The following is a 23,974-nucleotide window of genomic DNA, read 5'->3' on the forward strand; positions in this document are numbered from 1 at the left end:
GTTGCATGCAGCCTTGTATATAACCACCATACAACCTGCAGACAGTGGCACACTCCATGCAGCGGACACTTAAGACACCGGTGCAGCGAGGAAGGAGGGGGTGATGGAGGGGGTAGTATGTGAGAGGAAGCATTTAAAGAGAGGAAGGAAAAAAAGAGGGAGAGACCCAGTTAGTGGCAGGATCAGGAGTGACGTGGCAGGCACAGAGGCACTGAATGAGAGAGAAATAGAGAGATGCATAGACACACAGATGGAAACACAGACACACTGTACATACACGGGTTAACAGCAAGTACATCACGACAAGTTAGTGCTCTTCTCTCATACACAAAATCATAGTCGTCGTAAATCTGGGCGACATTGTTTACACCTGCTGTGATTGTTATCTGGATATTTTATCCCTAGTTTGAACATGACATGCAATGTACTTTGTGTCCAAATTGTGAAAAAAAAGACAATGTTGAGTATTGCTGTACTGATCTAGTGCTAAATTGTCAACAATGACATGTCAAATGTTGACAGGTGTAAATTCGGACTTCTAAGTCTTGGTTTTCCTGTTCCATCTCAATCCTGATGACACATTGGGACCCATAGGATTTCCATTCAGACGTCTAGTGCCAACTGGGTATAACAGTATGATGCACAGTCACTGTGAGTAGAAATAATGTCTATGGGGACAGAAACATCATGCCACCAAGTAGAAACTTTAACATTTCAGATAGAAACATCTTTGTAATGAGCGTAAATATCACCAGTGGACAGAAAAATCATCCCTGTGGGCCAGAACAGCTTTGCCTTACATAGAAACATCCTCACTGTGGTTAGAACGATCACAACCATAGGTAGAAACACACAGTACATTTGTGTATAGAAATGCTAGTGTAGGTAGGAATGTCATCGCTATGGGCTGAGAGATCACCACTGTGGGTAGAATCCTCATCGCTGAGGCTTCTAACATCATCATCATAAGCAGCAATATCATTACAACAACTACAGCTCAGCCCACACACGAGAAGTCCACACTACTGGACTGTAACATCACCTTCCTTCTAATTACATGTTGCCAGCTTTCCACCTACTCGACTACTTTATATAATGAACAGGAAAAAATGAGATCCTGCTATTATGAAGACAGGATGCAATGAGAACGGTGTGATCAGATTGTTGATAACCTATCCAGATTACATTTTAATAGCAGATGTAAACAAGGTCTTTCCATCTAAAGACTCTATAGTAGGACCCATGGGGTGAACCCCAGTGTTAGTATGCTAAAACCACTGACATTTAACAGAGGCTTTCAATGCTTTACCTTCTACATTCTGTACCTCCAATATCACCAGATCCTATTTAGCCAAATCCACTACAGCCTCATACAATTCATATGCTTCATTAAAGTCCTCTTGACCACAGTACGGACACATTGGCACAAACAAATAGCACCACATTAGCTTGACTTCTGCACATGCCAAACCCCCCCCACCTCAAAGCGTGCTATGGGCGTACCTTCGACTGGACATCAGCATTGTGGTCGTTCTGGAGGAGCAGGGCGGCTGACTTGGTGTCGTCCTTGCGGGCAGCAATGTGCAAGGCAGGCAGGCGGACCTTGCCTTTAGTATCATTCTCCAGTAGGACAGAAACCACCTGGTTGTGGCCCTGCTGGAGGGCGATGGCCAGAGGGGTGAAGCCATCCTGGGAGAACGAAGACAAGTTAAGATAATTGGCTAAATCGTTTTCAAGAATCCTTCATTTGGGAAGTCTTTAAAGTATCGTTTCCAAACGTCTGACTTGTTTGGATGAAAGACCTGCACTAAAACTATTGATATGGTAAATTCAGAATAATGTTCCGCAGCATTGATTCCATCAGTACAGCATGTCATATTCACCACTCTGCAGCTCTAGCTTTAAAACTCAACACTTCCTGCATATGCTTCAAACTGAAAGCCTACCAGGACAGGAAGGGACTATGCTGTTTGAGCTCAATATGAAACCCCAATGCAGGAAGTCTCACTTATGGTAGGAGCAGCGAGGCTCGAGGAATGTCAACGTTCGTCAGACGTTGACTCAAATTGACTTAAATGTCTCGACGAATAGTGGATGGATCACCATGACATTTTGTACAGATGTTCATGATCCCCAGATGATGAATTCTAATGACTTCGGTGATCCCCTGATGATGGTGGTGATTCGACCTACCACTGTGTGGTCATGTGCCATGAAATTTTGTCATTTGTCATCATGACTCCCAGATGATGTCCTATAATGACTTGGTGGTCCCATAAGTTTTCCCCTAGCTCTACTAGCATGTTGACATTTTTCAGAGTGGAATGTCTCAACATCTCTAGGATTGATTGCCATGAAATTTAAAATTGTCAAATACTTTGATTTATGGCCAAATATCTGCAAAATGAGGGCATTTACACAATGGCGTTGTAGCTGCTCCTCTCACCTCAGTAGCAGTGCTCTGGTTGCCTCCATTCTCCAGCAGGTATCGCACCACATCCATGTGATTCTCCTGGGCGGCCATGTACAGAGGAGTGAATCCATTCTACAGCACACAGGCAAATACAAGAGGTTACCAATAAACTACAGGTCATAAACATGTACTGCCAAATAAAATCACATAGCATTAAAATAAAGGCTCACCTGAGACTGTGAATTGATGTCAGCTCCTCGTTTGACCAGGATCTTCACTACTTCAGCCTGACCAGCTAGAGAGGCTATGTGAAGGGCTGTGTTTCCTTTCTGGATTCATAGAAAGCAAAAAGGACAATGAGAATTAGCATTTCCTCATAAAAAAATAACGATTACCAACACAAGGTGCAATACTTCATATCAGTATTTTTCTTCATGACCTAACCTTATTGAAAGATGGTATCAGTGAATTTGAAACAGTCCAGCTGTCTGTCAGGGTAGTATTAGAGCTACACAGACTGTGCCTGTCTTAAATCATTGGTCTTTGCAATAACTGTCATTGGATGTTTTGGTATGGACTAGGGAAGCAAAACTGAACGGTAAAAAATCGGTCCGACCGTGGGCTTGTTGAACCATTGCACCTAGTGGGCAACTCCTGGGTCTGAGAAGTGAAGCTAATGCAGAAGTGCCTTAAACTTGCATTTTTTTTCCAATAGCCATCAGAAGTCTATGAGAAAACTTTTTGAAAAAATTGGAAAAATGACCTCAGTAAACATTGTAAACATGAGTTTATGGTCTCAATCGCTAGTTTCAAGTCTTCTTCAATACAGCATGATGTTCATTTAGTAAATTATGGTCCCATTTAGAGTCAAATAGACCATAAAGCAGGGGATGCTTTAGGGAGTGGCTACCTTTAAGTAGCCTGCCTTATTCTTGTATAAAATGGTTGAGTGGAATTGTAAAGTGTTATGGTTTCATATAATATAGAAATATCATTAATTACTACCAATCAATCTACAGTAGGCTATCTATTTATATGTTTTGGAGTTCAAACCCATTGGAAATGATTATGTTTTTTGCAGTCATTATTTGCTTTCTTAATAAACTAGTCTGATATATGATGAACTTTAAAAATGAAATATTGGGTCATGTTCAGCACTTGGGAATGACAGTAATACAGATACACTGTAAGCTAGCTGCCCTGCAACTCGACTACATCACCAAACTTCTGGCAGCACCTATTTTATATGATGAATCCTGCTTTTCAGGAAGTCCGCTCAGTTTGAAGCAGAGATAACTTACCTTTGTGGCTGAATCCACCGACGCACCCCTCTCCAACAGCTCCTGGACCAGATCCACATGGCCCTCCTTGGCTGCCAGGTGCAAAGCATTAAGACCATTCTAGGAAAAGACAAGGGACGAAAGGTCAGGCCCAAAGTCCAACAACCCAACGTCAACAAAGAATAAAGACGGGTCCAAATGGAAAGAGAAGGGATTACCTCCTCAACCACGTCCATAACTAACTAAGCCTGCCATACTTTCTCAGTTTCCATCTTTTGAACACTCTTCCATGTGGAGGGACAGACTGAAATATCAAAGCTATAGCTATCAAAGTTGGGTCTGATGTTGTGCCATGCTATGCTGGCGTTGAGCAGAGCCAGTCCTGGGTATGAAGATATAAATAGTTGTGTGTGAGTGTGTCTGTGTTGTTCAAGCAAAACATCCTCTTATTTTTCATGTTGATCCCTTCTACTAAAATATCATTGGTATTGATTGGTGATGGCAGAGACAATAAACAAATATGGGAGGTTAATTATAAAATACCAAATGAACCAGAAACACATCTCGATAAAAGTTTAAAAGAGCTTGTCATCTCATTAAAGAGTTGGTTTATTTCAAATGACAGATGATACTGACGAATGAAAGTTGACGCACGGTAGTTCAGAGCAGTGATGTTTAAAGTTTCAACTTATAAATTGTCACTCATGACCTTTATTAATATCTGTATTGGGCTCTTCGGAGTCATGTGCTGCTTGGTTGGCAGGGAGGAGGTGGGACGGGCTAACCTTCTCGCGATGTCACGAGATCATGTGAGAGACGTGGATCAAATGTCACACGAAAATCCATCTTGTCAGGCCTCAAGTAATGTGTTTGTGTCCGGATCACCAGACAACGGACCAATCAGCGTCCTGTGGGGAGCTACTGGAGCTACGAGCGTGGTTTAGGTGTGTGAGACCCAGTGAGACCCGATGAGACTATAGTATGAGGCGACAGTATTTCTTCGTTGAAAGAAGAGCAAAGAACGGCACTGAACATGGACTGAACATTAGCAGACTCATCCAGCAACACTGTTTTTAATTGGGATGGTTTCCAATTTCATCCCTAGCTAGTTTTTGTCTGCCTGGCGTTTGGTTCTGGACAGGTAATGAACAGCTTTTTTTTGCCTCTAACAGCTCCCTGCATCTGCTATAACCAGTTTATTTTATTGAGAGTGGCGTTTAAAAGCGGTAAAAATGATGAGCAATGAGCTAAACGAGGCTAAAGAGCTCTGTAGAGCTTGGAGGAATCATTTCCTGTAAGGTTTTCACTATGAGCAACACATTTTTCCATTACAGTCCTTTGATCCATTGTTAATAAAATAATATTAAGTGCAGCTTTAAATGAAAATGAAGACATTTCAAGCCAGTTAAACAGCCAAACCAACCGTCGCACCATTAACAGCCTTCCGTTTTCTTTCACGTTTTTAGGCAAAGAAATGGAGATGAATGCAAGGTTGTTCCCTAGTTTATCCCTCTGCTCATATAAGTGACCCATTCAATAACCCTTTCAGCAGCACGAGCATCAGGCTGCAGCATAAAAAGAGCCGCTGAGTCGATAAGTCATTTCCTCCGTGACTGCAAAACAAATCCTCATCACACAGGCCCCTGAGGCTGATGGTCCCACTGGACTCCTCTAGAGTCCCCGCAGAGGCTCCCTGTGGGATACCGGGAGAGGGAATGCATCTCACTATGCTTCGGTGTTGTTTGCCCTAGAGGTATTCCACAGCTGGCAGGAGGCATCTGTTCAGTAACAGAGCAGAATATGTATTTCAGCCAAGTCCTGCTGTTTTTGGATCAGTTGACATGTCCATGCCTTCTGCTGGCCTCACATCACCCTGCATTTAGCCAGTTTGTTGCTACAACTGTTGTATCTGAAATACTAGTTCAGAGTACAGAGAACTCTATATCGTGCTTATTGATGGTGCTCTGTGTTTGGGATTTTTTTATTTATAATGGAACTGTTTCCAGGCTTTACAGCATGTCTATACCACTGTGTTCTGGCCTTGTTGTGTTTTAATTATGTTTTCGCAGCCACGTATGAATTATGTTGAAATTGGACAATTGCACCTCACAATTTATGTCCAATGCCAACGCTCAGTGCAAACGCAGGAAGTAGTGTGCCCTTTGTGTAGCGAGGCAGGGTGTGAAGATCTGGGTGATGGATGGGCATGCACTGTGCCTGACTATAACCCCATGTTTCAATGGTCGTGCTTGGCCTTGGACACTTGATAGCCCTGTTCCACACCTACCAATCACCGCCAACATCTCCAATTCGTTAAGTGATTTATTATCTGATGTTGTCTCCAATTGCTGTGTTCCCCTGTGTTGGAAAAACAGTTGTCCAGGCAGAGCTTTGTAGGCTGGACTCAAAATGGGGACGTCATCTTCCTAGGGATGAACCAATCCGACTTTTTCAGTCCAGATACCGATAGCGATACCTGGGCTTTGGGTATCGACCAATACCGAGTGCCGATCCGATACCAGTGTTTAATTAATAAGCTTAATGCCTCACTGTGTGGAAGTGACTGGTATCATTCTGTTATGTGTAAGGCAGCATCAGGCTGGACTTTAACAATGCTTTCTTAACTTTGTAAAATAAAATAATATATCATACACCAGCAACTTGGCAAAAAATCTTCAAAAGTAACAGGAATTACAATTCAAGTGTAAACCTTTTTAATGCAGCAACAAATTGGTCAAAACTTAAACAGGAAATTCAAATTCCAGTATATCATTTATATAGTTTATAAACATAGAATTGAGTTGAATGGATCGGCCCCGTTGTCACCGATACCCGATCCAGCTATTTGAGTCATTATATATCCGATATATATCCGATCCGGTATCAGTGCATCCCTAGTCCCAACCCCCACTCCGTGGTTTCTGTTCAGTCCTTCATCTGAGAACAAGCATCCAACATCTGTTTGAAGTAACACCTGTCACTGTTCTCCTATAAAAGACCAGATTTACAGCTGTGACTACTGCAGAGATGAACTAGCTCCTGTGTCTTTTGTCCCACAGGACAACAACAGTCAGAGGGAGCTGGATAATACAGTGAACTACTTTTTAATCACCCTCATATAGAATATCTATCTATAAGTATATCCCATATTAGATGAACTGCATGTTGATTACTCACAATTTCTAATTAATGGATTCTCTGTATGTAAAACCATGATGCCTTTTCTGTTTTTCTGTCTTTAATAAGGAACACTCCAGTTCTGCCATTACTTTCAAAGGGCCCTATTAATCTTAGTACATCTTCCCCCCACCCCCATGCCCTCCATTCACCTCCAGGAAGCCACTAACCCCTTTATCATCCTCCATGCCCTGTACGCCCACTCCTCCATCCATAAAACCTCATTCTGTCAGCCCACATGAACACAATCACTTAGGAGACCATTCCCAATCATCCGTTCCATCTATTCCACCAGCGATTTTAAAGCAATGCAAATGTGATGTGGTGAAAATCTAATTTAGCCGCGCTGGAGTCGTCTCGGGGGAGGGAGGCGCTTATAATCAGAGTAAATACCACCTCATCAGTGCAGTATGTTACTGAGCTATAAACAGCGTCAGAGAACAGTAGAACACTGATGCCCATTACTCACTCAGGGGGAAGATCTCTCACAAGACTTTTCAGGGAAATGGTAAAGATTATCAACTATTAACGTGGTGCTAAACATTTTCTGCTCAAAACGCACAGCCGAGCTAATTAAAAAAATAAAATAATGAACTGCTCCTTTGTAACTTAATGTGGTCTATACTCTAACTGATCAGCTTCCTTCTTTTCTGGCATGCTTTTATGTGAGAACAGTCTGTGCATACAGTCCGCAAGGTCATACATTTAGAGTGGTGCGCAGTTCCTAAATGATCTGTGAACCCCTGCAGATATGAGCAGCCCTTGTTGACGCAGAAAGTATATATTTCAAACTTCAGATCTGCTGATGAAGATGTCTAAAGTCGGTTACGAAAAGATGCATCTTAACCCTCAGCACCAAACTTTTGAGAGAGGATTTGTCACTGATGTGCGTTATTAATAAATGTCCATTATTAATATATAAATACAAACACACATATACAAATATATAATATAAACAACCAAGTATCTGTCTGGACCGTGCACGGTCAGTCGGTTGATTTGTGGCTAAATTGTTACACTAATAGTCAGTTGTCATATTGTTAATATTGTTAATTTGTCTATAATGTTAAATCCAGCGGTACATGTCCACCAGGTCCGGCGAGGACACTAGAGGACGTGCTGCTCCGCTCAACTGGCCATTCAAGCGGTGACTTATCCTATCTTGGAATGTACCTGATTGGTTTTCTGCTCGCCGTTTCAAACATCATGGTGGCCTGCTCGTAAACTTTCTGTGATTCCGTCTAAACAATCCACCAAAATCTACTTCTGAACAGACAGAAATAGGCGATGCCACTGCTGAATCTGGTTTCATTTTAGAACTAGATCGCCTAGTTTGGTCCAAGTTTCATGAGCCGGATGTGCTCGCTTGACGGGCTAATTTGCATAAAGGAGTGTCCCCACCTTTTCATTTTGAAAGAGAAATGACCAATAAGGAAACTCCAACACTCGGCCAACCAATCGTGTAGTCAGTCAGTGACAGAGTTTTGCGTTTGTAGGGCTGGCCCTCTGCAGTCCAGCCAAAAAGGCCTCAATAACTAACTAAAAGGTTTGTATTTTCTTTTGACATGATACTTTAATATGTGACCTTTACTATGATTCATTTTTAAAGCCGTTCACTCAGCTGAGATACAGTGGGACAGAAACAGGGCTTGAAGAGAAACACATGCAAACACAGACAGGAGCTCAACATATCTGGGTGGTGCCAACATCAGTTGATAACAACAAAGGCTGAGCCTGACACACCACTGAGCCTCCACGAAATCTTAAATTTCCACTCCATGTGACTTTAGTTTACTGGGCTGGTCATTACGGCTGTTGCCAGGACAGGACTGTTTACCTCCTATCAGGTTTCATTACCCCCGTCCAAGCCTCCATGGCTGGAATGCTAATGGGCTTAGAGGAGACTAGATAACTAGGCCTAAATAAAGAACCTCTCTCTGATCAAACACAGCCCTCTCCCCTACTGGAATCTAAAGCCATTTTTATGTAATGCAAAGATTAGTGGAGGACAACAGGAGCACATTACCACTTAGAGAAATATATTTTTTCGATTGTATGCTAAATAGGTAGCAAGCACCTTTGGACTCACTTAACAGGCAAAACTATATCAAATGACGTGTAAGTGTAATGTGAAACCCAGAAAGAATTATCATCAACTCTGCAGTTCCCCTTCAGCTCTGCAGAGCATTTTAACCTCTTTCAGCTCACTGTTTTGGTGCATCGGCCTGTAAACGCTCTCATCAACCAGCAGCAGACAGATGTTTTCAGTTATAAAGCTCTGATAAACCCACTGTACACTACCTGCTCACCAGCAGACAGAGACACAGTTAGAGACTAGCTGGTGAACATAGTGGAGCATTTAGCAGCTAAAGAGATGTTTATCTCAGGAGTTGGTGGAGACCAAAACGGAGCTAAAGCAGAGTGAATATTGGACACAAACACAACTCCAAATGAATGATGATGTTGCTCTGTGTCTGCTGGATGTGTAAATAGGCAACTGTTAGCTAACATGCTCGCTATAACAACTTTATAAGTGGCCAAAAATCACTTAATGCAGCTTCAAGGAAATAACAACCTAACTGCCAAAAACTGTTTAAATTTCAGAAACTGAAGTTGGCAGCTTTAGCTGTTATACTGTCTTTCTGAACCTGTTATGTTGTTTATCCACGTGACATTTTGTAATTCCGACATAGAACTAAATGAAATGCAGCCATTATGAATCATAATAATAATACCTGTGCTTCTTCTGCTATAATTCAGAATTATTCAGTAGACTAAACTTTTTAATGTTAGAGTTTGACCAATGTATCTATACATTATTAGTCGGATTAAATCAAGCTGGCGGTTCTTCTTGTTCTAGTAGTAGTAGTTTGTATGACTTTATATTGTAGCATCCTGAGATAGGCTTGTAGGGGAGCCTCCCAGCAGATGTTAATGTGTTTTATATATGTATTCCCACACTTCCATCAAAATATACCATGTATCAGAAAATGTTTTGTGTATACTCTGCTGCTGTAGGGAGTGTGTAGGTGTGTGCGTGTGAATGGATGTTGTGAATGATGTCATGTGATCTGTCTCCTACCTGATTGCAGGTGCCGATGTCCACTCCCCCTTTCAGATATTCCAAAACCTTGTCGATGTTCCCTGCTCTCGCTGCTCGCAGGAAACTGGTGTTACTGTCCGACTGGAAGAGACACAGGAGAAATACATTTTAAAAAAAATAATCTACTAATGTCCCAACCACATTTACATTTCGTCATTGGCTGTCAACGATGATTGATAATCACATAATTAAGCCTCTCCGGCTGAATGAGTCACATTCTTTCTCAAGTAACGGATACAAAATCCAACTCACAATCTTGCACCACAATCTAAAAATCAATCATAAAAAATCAGGAAGGAATACACTCAATAAATGTGTTAGAGCTCACAGATACGCACAATGTGTTTTGGTGAGTAACACTGAATAAAACATTTTGCTTGTTTACAAGAGAACACCACAGAGCCCCTTTGACTGCATTTCATGGTAGTTACTGTGTGACATGACAATGATGTTGAATCTAATCTAATGTATGCTTGTAACTCTATAAAGTAGTTTATATTGCTTTTGTATGAGATTGTATGTAATTGAAAATTATCTATGTATGCACACTTATGCAATTAACATGTTTTAATTGCATTAGAATCTCGCAAATAAATCATTATCAACAACAATACTGCAGTCATAATTAGTCATGCTGTTTCCTTAGTGCACCATAATGTGTATGTGTGTGTGTTTGGGAAGGACATGTCCCCTGTTTGTCGTTGGATGCTGAGTGAGCAGCGGTTGGAAACAGACCAGGACTGTAAGGGGGCAGAATGATTCAGCACTTTTCCCTCTCGGTGCCTTCACTAAAGCTAAATCCTGGCTCACACACAGCTTGTTCAAAGCTCCTGGCTCTCTGCTCCTCCGGTGGAAAAACACCGTGTGATGCTTATTTTTTACTGCATTCAAACTGCGTTACTCCTTCCAACGGGAGGTCAGAGGTCAGATTCAGAAATAGTGGAGGATGGTAGGGACTCACTGTCTTACTCATGGACACTTCAGCGGATGTTCTGTTTGTTTCTGTAGCTGAGGAATTTGTCTCTCATTGGCTGTAAAGGTCAACCGAAAATTTTCATTAGCAAGCCCTTTCAGTGTTGACAGTTATTAGAGTTATGCGTCTTTGTGTGTGTCCTTTCCTATAGTCTGTCACGCAGTCACCTACAGCCGCAGCCCTGACGATGTATAGAATGAGCAGTGACACTGCAGCACTGATGACTACTTCATACACATACAGATAGTCCTGGTCTTGTGTTTCTGGCTGACCTGCAGTCAGCTGCTGCCTGGCTGCTGCAGAGAACTGCATTGCATCACTCAGGCTCACGACTACTACAGCTTTCAGCAACACCGCCACAATCACCTCAAAGGACCATGCTAATGTTTCTCCATGTTTTAGTCCACAATCGACCCGTAACACTACAGACAGCTTATAATTCATGCCAGTACACTACAAAAGTCAACTTGCAGAGACTTGAAGTATGTTCGAGATAGATGGTGCAGTTGTATACAGTATATGCAGTGGACCCAAGAGGTCCCTGCATCATGTTTTCTCCACTGGAAGGGCACCCTAGAGGTCCCAGCATCACGTTGTCATCACATTTTCTCCACTGGAAGGGCACCCTAGAGGTCCCTGCATCACGTTGTCATCACATTTTCTCCACTGGAAGGGCACCCTAGAGGTTCCCGCATCACATTGGCATCACGTTTTCTCCACTGGAAGGGCACCCTAGAGGTCACTGCATCACGTTGTCATCACGTTTTCTCCACTGGACAGGAACCCTAGAGGTCCCTGCATCATGTTTTCATAACGTTTTCTCCGCTGGAAGGGCACCCTAGAGGTCCCCGCATCACATTGTCATCACATTTTCTCCACTGGAACGGCACCCTAGAGGTCCCTGCATCATGTTTTCTCCACTGGAAGGGTACCCTAGAGGTTCCCGTATCATGTTGTCATCACATTTTCTCCACTGGAAGGGCACCCTAGGGGTTCCCGCATCACGTTGTCATCACGTTTTCTCCACTGGAAGGGCACCCTAGAGTTCCCTGCATCATATTTTCATCACGTTTTCTCCACTGGAAGGGCACCCTAGAGGTCCCTGCATCCTATTTTCATCACGTTTTCTCCACTGGAAGGGCACCCTAGAGTTCCCTGCATCATATTTTCATCACGTTTTCTCCACTGGAAGGGCATCCTAGAGGTCCCTGCATCTCGTTGTAATCAAGTTTTCTCCACTGGAAGGTCACCCTAGAGGTCCCTTTAATCGTCGTCATCACACTTTCTCTACTGGAGGTGCTACCTAGAGGTCCCTTCATCTTGTTGTCATCAAGTTTTCTCCACTGGAAGGGCACCTTAGAGGTCCCTGCATCATGCACTTTATGTTTATCTACCATATAGGACATCGAAGAGGGCACCAGGGGGGGTGATTGCCCCCCCTGAGTCCACCAGTTTATATATGGAATGTACTGAAGTCCGGAAAGTCTTGTTCATACAGCCTCATACATGTTCTTACAGGGTTAGCATTGTTTTCTATAGCAGCACTGCACAAAGCAGCCATTACAAAAATCAAGCCTGTCTTATAACATCCTCGCATTCGCTCCAGAGCTGCAGAGTCACATTATGCAAGACCTTGCCCTCATCATCGTTCTGCCAGTGGCGGGTTGCTATAGTGACACTTAGACCAACATGACTGTCAGACAAGTGGGGCTTTTGAATGGACAACGCTTAACATTGGAGAGAAAGGGAGGATTGTGGCAGCCAGCTTCCTACAGAAATTGTTTCATAACTCCTGGTTATAAGGAGCTTAGTCAGTTTGTCACTCTCTTTGATGGCAAAATGGTTTGAATGTGCTGAGTATATAAGAAAAAAAACCACTTTAAAATGCCTACAGTTACATGAAGGTCATTTTTGGGGTGAGTCTGCAATAAAGGAACCTTAGTCAGACATGAAGGACATTGCTTTTCTGCCTCTTTCACAGCAATTTAGAATGGAGTTAGGTAGTTAGTGAAATAAAATGTCCCCAATAACACTGATGGCATCAAATCTTTTATATTGTGTCATGTGTCCTTTCTAGAACAATCTGTTCCTGCTTATGTTTCAGCTTGTGTCTAGACACAACTTCATGACTTAATCAAACCTGCCAAGCATGACAAAGCCCAGCCCCTAAATCTCCTCCTCCATCACATTACATCAAACATTCATTTACAGAGTCACCGTCTTTATCTGTGGAGCGCGAGGAGCTTTATCAATAATGCAAACCAAATCCACCACACCCCTGCACACACACTATGCTATGAGAGAGACCGGTGCCCAGGCTGGGGGCATCCTTGCCCCTCCCAGTTACCACGGAGACAAGCACTGCCCTCTCTGGAGGTAACCATGACAACAAGGCTCTGTCTGTCAGAAGGGCTAGCAAAGTAAGCACAGAAAAACATGAAGGGCATTGCTTCCTTTAGGACTGTCTATCAACACAGCCGTACGTCGTGGCATCTTTCACATGTGAGGCATACTGGATCTTAAGGTGCGTGTATCCACACACAAGCAAGCATGCACACAGGCACGCACACACACACTACTCTGGTGTTAACATGTAAATCAAGCCTATGTTGAGTGATAGTAGCTCCCAAGTTTCTCACTTGTAGAGGCCTATCACTCTCATCACATCCACCAAAAACAAAATGCATTACCATTAAACTGGCCTTTACAATAATATAATTCCTTTAACATAAACCTTTTAAACATTTCTACCCTTAAGATTAATTAAAAGAGGACGTTTAACCCACATAAAAACAAGAATAGGAACATACACACACATGAATTGCAACTGTGCCCTTGTTTATTTGATTGAAGAAGCTCATTCTATTCCTAGCTGTCCAGACGGGATAACAGTATCTGTGTTTACTAGCAACTGCACTTCTCCCGTTGGTGCCGGCTCTGTTTGTGTGTGTGTATATCTGATATTAAAAGCTCCTCTGGGTTGCCTTGCACACATTAGTCCATATGAACACACCCATGGTTTTGAGATAACAACCGCACTTCAATCAGTGCAACTAATAATATTCATTACAACCACAAAAACCCCACATTTAGCCAAATAAAAAGCTGCTTTTCTTTTATACTTTTCACCCCACAGCGATATTAATTATATAGTCATTCATGCAGAGTATTAATAACCTGTTCTAATTCATTATCCTCAAGCTGATATAACTGGAACTACATTAGGTCCTGATATATATACACCACATTCACCTTCCCTGTTTCCATCCCCTTCATTACCATTATGATCAACTGGAAGACAACTTGGAAATGTCCCAGCCAATCAGAGCTGTCCCTGTGGACCTATTAGCATACAGTAGCATACATCAGTGCAGGACCTGGAGGATTATTTATTTCAGATGAAATTTGATATCAATGCATAAGGTATATAACAGCTAGTTTAAATAATGATTGATGAATAAATTAATTGCTTTATGCATTCTTGATTACCTCACTTTGTGATGCTTGACTAATATATCACTACAGCTGCAGGACTGTATAATAATTTACCACTAAACGTATGCATAATTGCTAAAACCCATAATTAGAAGAGGATATAACTTAAGATGCACATGATACATCAGTGTGAGGGGGTCTAGGGTCATGGGTCAAGACTCTCCAGAATAGAATATGTCTAAAAACCGATGGCAAAGGGTCAATATGTCTGACATGCAAACGTGAAGGTGAGCTCTAATTGTCCCACTGCGTTGCTGTCTCACTGTCTTCCCTCACTGTGTTCCTCCGCTCATCCTCTCTCTTCATCCTATCAGATAATAGAAGCTCAGCTGGAAGCTGTGCAGCCTGGGGTCACTGCAGGCCTCCTCCTCCTCCTACACAGGCCAATTACAGCCGTCTGGACCCTCCTGTGTCAGGCACTGGGTTACAATTACAACTTTTTAGGTGCTACAAGTTGGAGGCATGAGATATGAGAACATTTTGACAGTTTGAGTAAATGTAAAAGGGAAAGCAAAGCAAGTCTGATATTTTACTAGATTAGTTCAAGAGCTAAAACCTTGGGTTTACTACTGTATTTAGTCTGCATGGAACTTTATTGTTTTTAAAATGTAAATCATTGATATGTGATAAAGCAGCAAAAATCTTTTGGTGGTTGTTGGAAGCTCTGACATCCAAAGTGCCAAAAAGCTTTAACATGCTTTGCTTTTGGAAAGGTAAACTCACAAGATGATAAAGCAACACAGGAGCCATCAGAAGGTTCATGTGAATTAGTTGTGTGCATTAAAAGACTACAGAGGTTAGTTTTGAGACACCAGAGTTTTCCTCCAGCACTTGAATGCACCAGCAATGACAACTTGTAAAATAGTCTCTACTCATAACTGCATTACTACAAGACAACTATGTTGATTTGAGTCTCTGCAAGTTGATTTTCATGCTAACTTTCAAAAGCTTTTTGCTTTACACAAAAATGTTGGGCATTTAAAAAAGAGTCGGATGACTTAAAACATGCAAAGCCACCAGTATGATCCTGTCAGACACTTATGAAGCCCTGCAAACAATTTTAGGTGGCCTTGTGTGCATGATTTGTGTATGTGTGTGTCCTGGTCATCCTGCCACTATTAATACAATATATCCAAACTGCTGATGCCCTTTGATGCACTGAAATATGTTTAAAACCTACAATTTCATCTCATACAGCTGACCAAGCTTTGTGTTCAGCAAAAACTGACCCTACTTATGTGAAGGTTTAAAACACTTTTTTTCAATTAGGTTACTGCCAAATAGTTCTTTTACAGCTTTACAACCCGGGGATAAGGCAGGTCAAAAACTAAAATATCACTTAACTCAAGAAACCTCTTTTAGAAGCAAACAAAATACTGTCACCCCACTGACATATATTTTTAAAATTTGCTCTGGGAATAGCCACACATTATGACCCAGCACCAGACTAAGTGAGCGATATTTTTTGTCTTGTATTCCCAGCAGCAGCAGCAGCAGCAGCGGCATGCTGCTAAAGTCATTACATTGCTTTTCAAATTAGCCACACGAGTCCACATGCTGCTGTGCAGGGATACTTTAGGAGCAAAAATGTCACACTGGCCTTTAAAAGGGTGAGGAGAGGTAACAACACCCCCCTCCCCATCCCACACACACTTACACACACTAATGCACACACAAGCTCCTCAACCACCTAAAGCATGTATCTATTCCTGTTAACACCTATTGGAAGACACCAGTCAGTATTGATTCTGAAGTCAGAACAATAAGTCAGATTACACATCCCTTCATTGCAAACAGAAAAATGTATCAGCTGCATGCAAGTTGAGCAGCTTTTCAGTGACAGTCCTGTCAACAAAATAGTGCCCAAAATAAAAATAACTGAGGATTTAAAAGCGAGAGCTGACACCGACTTCAAAGTTCCTGCTTTAAAAAAGTGAATCAAAACCTTCTTATCTGTAAACATCTCCTAAAAAAAGAGCAGTTCAGGGGCGCCCCAGTTGCCTGCTGCACCTGCCAAGTGTGAGCTCTTACCAGTGTCAGAGGAGGCTGCACAGGAAAATGCTCCACACAGTAGTAGTCTGGCAAAGCATTCTGGTCCAGGTTAGACAGACTACCTGCAGTCCTCAGGCCCTTGTCCGAGCCACACACCTTACACATGGCCGCGTTGCCCATGCTGCAAGGTTTACAAGTCTATCCCATCAGAACGTAAAGGAATCTAAGTGAGTGCATTTAATCACTCTGATAATCCACTCCCTGTCTCTGCTCCCCTTCCCCCTCCCGTTAAACAACTTTACGGGCTAACATCCATGGGGGACGACCCCCTCAGTCCAGACCGAAACTCACTTCCCTTTGGCCTGGTCCCTGTCACTGTTGCTCCGCTACTGCCAGCACAGTGCTAGCTCTTCCAACTCTCTGACCATTGACCAACACCCCCCTAACCCGGCTATTTTTACACCCACCAGCCCAGCTATGCATGTAGAGAGAGAGAGAGCAGAGGGTGGTCAGCATGCCAAAACAGGAGGGGGCATCACAGACAGCACTAAGCATGGACTGATATGACGCCTATGTGCCAATAGTTTGTGATAATATGCAGTCTTTGTCAAGTCAAGCACTTTATATTCCAAAAGAGACACTAAAACTCTCCATTGGTCTGGCAAACAGAGGTGCATTTATGCTGCTAAGAGATCATGAAAGGGTATTAAATTGCATAATATCCAGATATTACAGATTCAACGGGCGTTAATAAAACCAAATTTGCAATCTGTAGATTTCCACAGGTTCAAAGATGATGGGGCTTCATGTCTTGCATTTGTGCAAATGTAAATTGGTTAAGTTAAGTTTGTTGATTACTGACTAAATATCAGTCTAACCCTACTACATCTACACATGCACATACCGTTAAATAATACTACCTATGTGTGTGGCTCCTTGAAGGTTACATATACAACCAGTGTAACCTGCTCTGATGACATGCAACCTTTTCCTAAATGCCTTCACCCACACTGAAACTAAGCCATGCTTTACACTTGCTTAACACCTGCTAAAGCGCAGTTCTATCTCCAAGAGGAACCGTTTGGAACTCTTTGTCCTTTACTGAGAAAATGATGGAAGGAAATATTGAATACTTGTCACTATCTGGCATTAAAGTCTTGGATTTTGGCACAACAGTTTGGCTATAGACTGATTAAGTACGAATACCGGTGGTCATCATAGTTGACCCTTGCTGGTGCCTGGTGTTCAACAGCAGCATACCAGGCTTTTGGTACTAAGTGACTTTTCTTTAGCTAGAGCTCATGTCATGGACTGTTTAATGGAAGCAGGCGTGGTGATTTACTAATGCAGATCTGTGTCAGACTGTAGCCCGGAGCACAGCTGTATTGATTCAGCTGGACTGAATGCAAATGACAAGTCACACAGACCTTTTCATGGCAATTGATTGGTTCACAGAATTAATGGTATGCTGCTTAATAGAAGCTTCAGACGTCCCTGCTGTCTCTACATGTCAGTGTATGTCTTATCCACTGTCAGTTTGTATTCAGCTCCTGTGCATGTTACGTGTCCTTGTCTGATGACATCAGGGAGGTAAATGTCCCCATTCTCTTTGCTCTATTCTAGGTCATGACTCACACAATATGCTTACTGTTGAAAATATCAGCCAAGTAATTCTCATTCAGTGAATATGTTAGCCATAAGGGAGAAAGACTCCTCATTGTTGAGAGTCACAGAAACCACATGAGAAGGAGTTTTCTATGAATGAATGAATATAAACTGAGGAAGCAAGCACATGATCATCACATTTAACATATCGGACAAAATCACAAGCTATTTAGGTAATAGGTTCCTTCAGATTGTCTTTTTTCCACAGTTTTAGGTTTGTTTTTTTAGCTCATTTAATTCCAAATAGTTGTCATACATCCAAATTGGGATAGTTCTTAAGTAGTCTGTTTACATTTTAGTTGGGGGTGTTGGTGGTCATTGGGTTCTTGCAAATGAACAGTTGTATGTCGTCTGCATAGCTATGAAATCCTACATTGTGTGAATATATAATTTGGCTGAACAGAAGTATGAGTATGGTTGGGTTATGAGAGCTGGCGCAATTTTGGATGCAGTTCCAAGTTGGTAAAATGCGGCTTGTGTGATACAGGCTGACACCTCTGAGCTGGACTAATCTAATCTAACTATTATTATCATTATAATGCAGATGGGTTGCATTAACTGAATATTTTCTGGCATTTACTACATTTTACAGGCATTAATGGAAAATTCCAAAAATGGCAACCATCATAATGCTTGATTAAGCCACAAAATTGCTGGTGGTAACATGGTTAGTAATTTAGTTGGACTTCAAAAAATTGGGATAATGGTCAAAGAAAAACATCCAGTGAATGAGCAGACATACTGTACGTCTTCAGAACATTTTAACTGGTCAGCCTGATGGTGAATAGAGCAACCAGTCAAAGGCTTGATGTGACAAAACACATGACCAAGGCCTGACAGGTCATGTGGCCTGGTGTATATGACCTCCAGCTAAACTGGTTCTCTGCTGCAGATGTAAGGTGAGAAGGACCTGCTTCTCTTATGAAATTATGAGGCCCTCTGAGCAGTGGTGGGGTCGAGGCAGCTGGTCATGTTTCATAGCAGCATCATATATGCACATAAGCACCCACACAGGTCATTGAGTTGCAGTGTCTGAGAGATTTGAATTAGTATTAAGTGTAAACATGTAAACTCTTCATGGAGAAACAAAGGAACAGATGAATACCAAATGATCTTGATGCAGAATGATTCAAATTGCTGCTCTGACATTCAAAAAACAAGTTGCTTTGTTAGGTGTTATTCTATCGAACCACAATGCCTTTTGTTCCAAAGGCAAGATGTTTGCCGCTGTGTACAAGTTGACCCAATATCAGAATTGTCATTATACTCCATCTTCAGTCTGACATTGCTTCCACTCTAACTAATTTCCGAGGGGGAATCTAACATCATTTTAAGTCAACACTGATGCGTAGTCATGCCAACATACTGGTTTGGCCGGGGTTTTAAAAAGTGGAGCGGAGTGAAATAAAAACAAACTAGGATGTCGGGGGATAATGAAAACACATGCTTTCTACGGCGCACAGCTCGACAACTGCGTTAGTCCCCCCCATGGCCCTCATTGGCTCGATTGTTTTTGAACCAAGGCAACCAAACCATGGCACATTATATTTTCCCAATTTCTCAAGATTCCCCAACTGAAAGCGAAGTGCAATGGGGAGACATTGTGGACAGAGTAAGTGCGAGCCATTTTGCTGGCCAACAGACCCATGACATTCCCGGGAAAAAATCACAAGCGGTGCACAGAAGGGAAGAGAGATCCAAAATCACATCTGCAATAACCGCTTATCACCATAGGTGCCACAAAAGAGAACAAAACAGAGATCTTTGAGATTGTACCTTTAACTTTTAACGATTTGCACACACACATTCATGCTAAATGCAAACACAATCATAATTTCGCAAATACTCCCATACACACACTTCAGTTCAGTTTAGCTCCATAAACTGCACACAATTAGGCATGGCCCACCCCTGCTTTTGTCACCTAATAGGCCTTTTTTAGTTTCATTAACCTTCTCCGGGGTGTAATTTAGTTAATGTCTCCTTGCATCTCCTCTCCAAACAGCCATCATCTGCCAAAACACTCATCCAATTAGTGGAGCCAACGAATGAGGCCATGGGTGGTGTTTGTGTGTGTGATTTAAAGAGACAAAGGTCAAACGTGGCCTTGTACGGGGTAGGCAATATCATTTATTCACCTCATCACAAGTTTAAACAATGTCTCCACAATGCCAACAGAAATCTCCTCCTCCTCCTCCTCACATCCCACCCCACCCCCCCCACTCCCTATGTGGTTCGGTAATCCACTGGGCGGGGCCGGTGTAATCTGTGATCGACCATATGGCTCACTGGCTGCGGGAGGGAGGAGGGGCGTTGGTAAAGCCACTTGTACTGCTTTATGTTCTCGCTGTGGAGGGAAATGTGATGATGTGTGTGTGTGTGTGTGTGTGTTTACAGTAGTTGAACGGAAGGGTTTACTAGCAGGGGAAAGGGAGGAGAGATGTTTTAGTTTGAAAATCCAGGGGGTTGTACGGCAGCAGCCAAATGCTGTTTCCATTTATCTCTAAATTTTGGCTACAAATCACGAAAGAAATCACTTCTTTATCCTTTATTTTCTTGGTTTAAACTAGAATTAGTCCATAAGTCAGTGGAGGGCCTTTTCAATGCTAACATGAGAATACGAGCTAAAAGGCAAACACTTATCTCAAATTGAATATTTAACATATTGAGCACATTACTTCCACATGTAGCAATATGTATTCATCACTATTCAGCAGGGTATATCCACAAAGAACAGGCTATGAAATAAAGAAAACATGAATTATAGAAGTTGGAGGCCAGGTTGCTATGGAAACACAGATTTGGAAAAAAAGGTTTATGCATGGATTCTTCTTTTGCTACAAGATAAGAGACCTTCAGAAAATGGCTTTTATCTGTGTCAAACCTTATTGAGACTGACATATCTGACTGCTGTAAACCGGAGCGTGACAGCAGAGCGACGGCTTGGATGTCTCTATTATATAGGACTGACAGGTTGAACTGAGAAGTGGATTGAACAGATAGGTTAACACCATGAATAGGCTACAGATCTGGTTAAAAAGATTCGTAAGACCCCGTTTCCACTTGGTATCAAAATGCAATCTGGAAACATTATGGTGACATCTGATCATTGGCCTTTGTATTTACAGCTGGTGAGAATTCTCTCAATTCTGCCTGTATTGTGAAGCAAATTAACGGGCCAACATGTCAACAAGCGAGAACCAGGTCAAGGGAAGGGATGTAGGTAGGGTGACCAGCACTTTACGAGGGACTGCACAGCATTTTCCAAGTCCAAGTCAAACCATAAGCAAACGGAAAGTTGGCAGTTGTGATATTTGTGTTTTTTACATAGTCCTTTCAATGCAAAGGTGTGATAATGAACATTTCCAGCTGAGCAGCCATGCAAGGCCTGTCTGACACGGTCTTATTTTTATTATTACAGAATTCTTTCGTGGCAAAACCTGAGACTTAAAGTTTTAAGTCAAATCTCAAGACTGAGACACAGTTGAGACAAAGTCTAAAGTTTCAAGTCTGGGTATTGGGTATACTTTGTTCAAAACTCAACAACTCACACTAACTACATGGAGGGACAGCATCCTCAAATAATGTTGTACTCTATGAAATACTGATGGCTTTGACTGACTCCACGAGTTAATGCTAGCCTGCAGAATTTAGCCACACTCACCTCAGATTACGATGGATATCTGACAAATTTCTAACTGATGACCATACCGTAACCTTTTATGTTATAATATAAAGAAATCTCCAGAAATTTTGGGTTGAATTGAGCATTAAAGTAAAATTCCAAGCAAGTCTTTACAACGTGGAAGTTTCTACACCCAAGTGTAGAAAACACCACTGACTTTGACCACTGAGTGCAAGATTCAAACCACACTAGACTGGTGCTACTATATTTGTCTGGTGCTGGCTGGGTATGACTGGCCAGATGTTGTAGAGTTAAGCAGTAGTTGTAGTCCTGCAGCCTGTGTAAAGCCTGTCTGTGTAATCAGAAATGAGTGGTGGGGACTCCCTGCTGCGGAACAACCAGCTGCTCTACTATAACACTGACTTCAGCTACAAACACACCATGCACACAGGTACACATACACATACTGTACATATGTAGCATAGATTAGCATAGTAACCCGGTGAATGAGATCGTTGACCTCATATTACCCAGGTTCAAGCCTCGGGGCCTGTTGAGGAGTCACTGTTCTCCAGTGGAGTCTGACCTCTGACCTCCAAGCAGCCTTTTATTTCCATATGCTTCATAATGGTATACGGTCACAACTTTAAATGTTTTCTCTGCCTTGATATGTGCTGGTACTGCTGTTGTTATTTATCTTACTTTTTGTTGTATCCTTTTTTCCCCCCAGTTTCTCCAGATGATTAAACTTTCATCATATCGTAAAAATAACAGTGGAACAAAATTACCCATGGTAATCCCGAAACACCAAGAGAAGAAGAAAGAAGGAATTAATTGTATCCTATAGGGTATAGGGTTAAAAAAAAAAAAACACTTTCAAATATCTCTAAACAAAACTCCCGGCACATATCTCAAAATGAACTTGTAAAACTAATTTTCGAAACTGTTGAAGTGATAAAAAGTTAAGTCATCTATGTTTTTATTTGATAGCCGACAGTAGAGAGATGACAGGAAATTAGGGGAGAGGGAGATGGGGAAAGACATGCAACAAAAGTCAGCGTTTCTTTTATGTTGAGTTGATGATATTAAATTCAATCCACGAAATCATCTACGAAATATCAGTTTAAAAACTGGGAATACGTTCAGACAAACCACATCTTTAAAATTCTTTTACAACTAGTTAATTTGCATTACAAACATGAAAGGGAGAATATTGTTCACTTCAAAAAACAATCTGAATGTTAGCTTGCTAAAGTTACACCAAGCTCCAATCTACTGCTTCTAAATGTCATTCCAGTTTGGTTTTAAGAGACTCTGATACCCTGAAGGACAAGCTGTGAGTAAACAGAAAACACACACTCACACATACACACTTGTAGGTAGCGATGTCGGTGCCTGGACTGGATCCAGTGGGGCAAATTAATCTCAGTGAGCCTCTACCAGCTCTGTTTAATTTAATTGGTGTGACTATAGCATTCTTACAAGCCCTGCAACCTTAGCATAGCATCTCAAAGACACACAAAGAAACTGTTGTGTGGAGGGATGATGAACCTGCCTAAAATAGCCGACCAAACACCCACACAGCTGAACGAGAGATGAGAAGAAGAATGGCTCTGATAGGAGAAGACAGAAAGAGAGAGAGGAAGATAAAAGGAGCCTGGTGAGTATGCAGAAGGGAGAATAGCTGCACGGAGGAATGATGGGAATGAATGTGAAAAGTAAAACACACACACACAGTCTCCAGGTAGTAACACTAATATAACACCTCTTGGCACCACCTCGCTCTTCCTGGAGTTCAGACGCTGTGCTCTTCTGTCTTGACACTGAATCGGAATTATCGCGTCTATTTCCACCGCTCCACTATCTCTACTGCGTTTTCTGCACTTAACTGCTTCACTCCAACCATTCTGTCATAACACTGTACAATCTGCTTTACTGACAGCAGGGTCCACACTGTGGCCATTATGTACAATTCCATAACACTTGTGAGACTTTCTATAATTAAAGCCGCATGTGCTAATATGCAAGCACCACAACAGTTTGCATCAGGATGGCTAACTCTGCGCACCTGTGGCGCATTTGAGCACGGACTATGATCAGAAAGAAGGCATTATTATAGGTGGGTGCATTAGAGGCTGTGACAAAAATCACACTTATCACTACTTTCACCCCCTTTAATCGCAGACTATCCCCCTCATGATTTACTAACAGTTTGGGAGTCCCGTAGAGAGTTTTCCTCAGAGGAAACATA

The 23,974-nt window shown here is 42.0% G+C and overlaps 1 protein-coding gene across 36 annotated transcripts in view; it reads right to left on the bottom strand.

The window, feature by feature from the left end:
- Window positions 1–23,974, bottom strand: part of ank2b (ankyrin 2b, neuronal) — a 176,320-nt gene that overhangs the window by 62,359 nt on the left and 89,987 nt on the right. For 10 of the 36 annotated variants that reach the window (XM_074623601.1, XM_074623605.1, XM_074623616.1 and 7 more), the window contains exons 1-6: window positions 16,473–16,797; window positions 9,953–10,054; window positions 3,715–3,813; window positions 2,644–2,742; window positions 2,447–2,545; window positions 1,504–1,689 (exon numbers count right to left, since the gene is read on the bottom strand). In XM_074623601.1, coding sequence (XP_074479702.1) covers window positions 1,504–1,689; window positions 2,447–2,545; window positions 2,644–2,742; window positions 3,715–3,813; window positions 9,953–10,054; window positions 16,473–16,613 — 726 coding nt within the window. In that variant the 5' untranslated portion in view covers window positions 16,614–16,797. Of the gene's footprint in view, window positions 1–1,503; window positions 1,690–2,446; window positions 2,546–2,643; window positions 2,743–3,714; window positions 3,814–9,952; window positions 10,055–16,472; window positions 16,799–23,974 lie in introns of those variants that run through there. The other 26 variants (XM_074623618.1, XM_074623609.1, XM_074623634.1 and 23 more) reach the window with 10 other exon arrangements.

This window comes from Sebastes fasciatus, chromosome 22, assembly GCF_043250625.1.
Source record: "Sebastes fasciatus isolate fSebFas1 chromosome 22, fSebFas1.pri, whole genome shotgun sequence".
Classification (NCBI taxonomy): Eukaryota; Metazoa; Chordata; class Actinopteri; order Perciformes; family Sebastidae; genus Sebastes; species Sebastes fasciatus.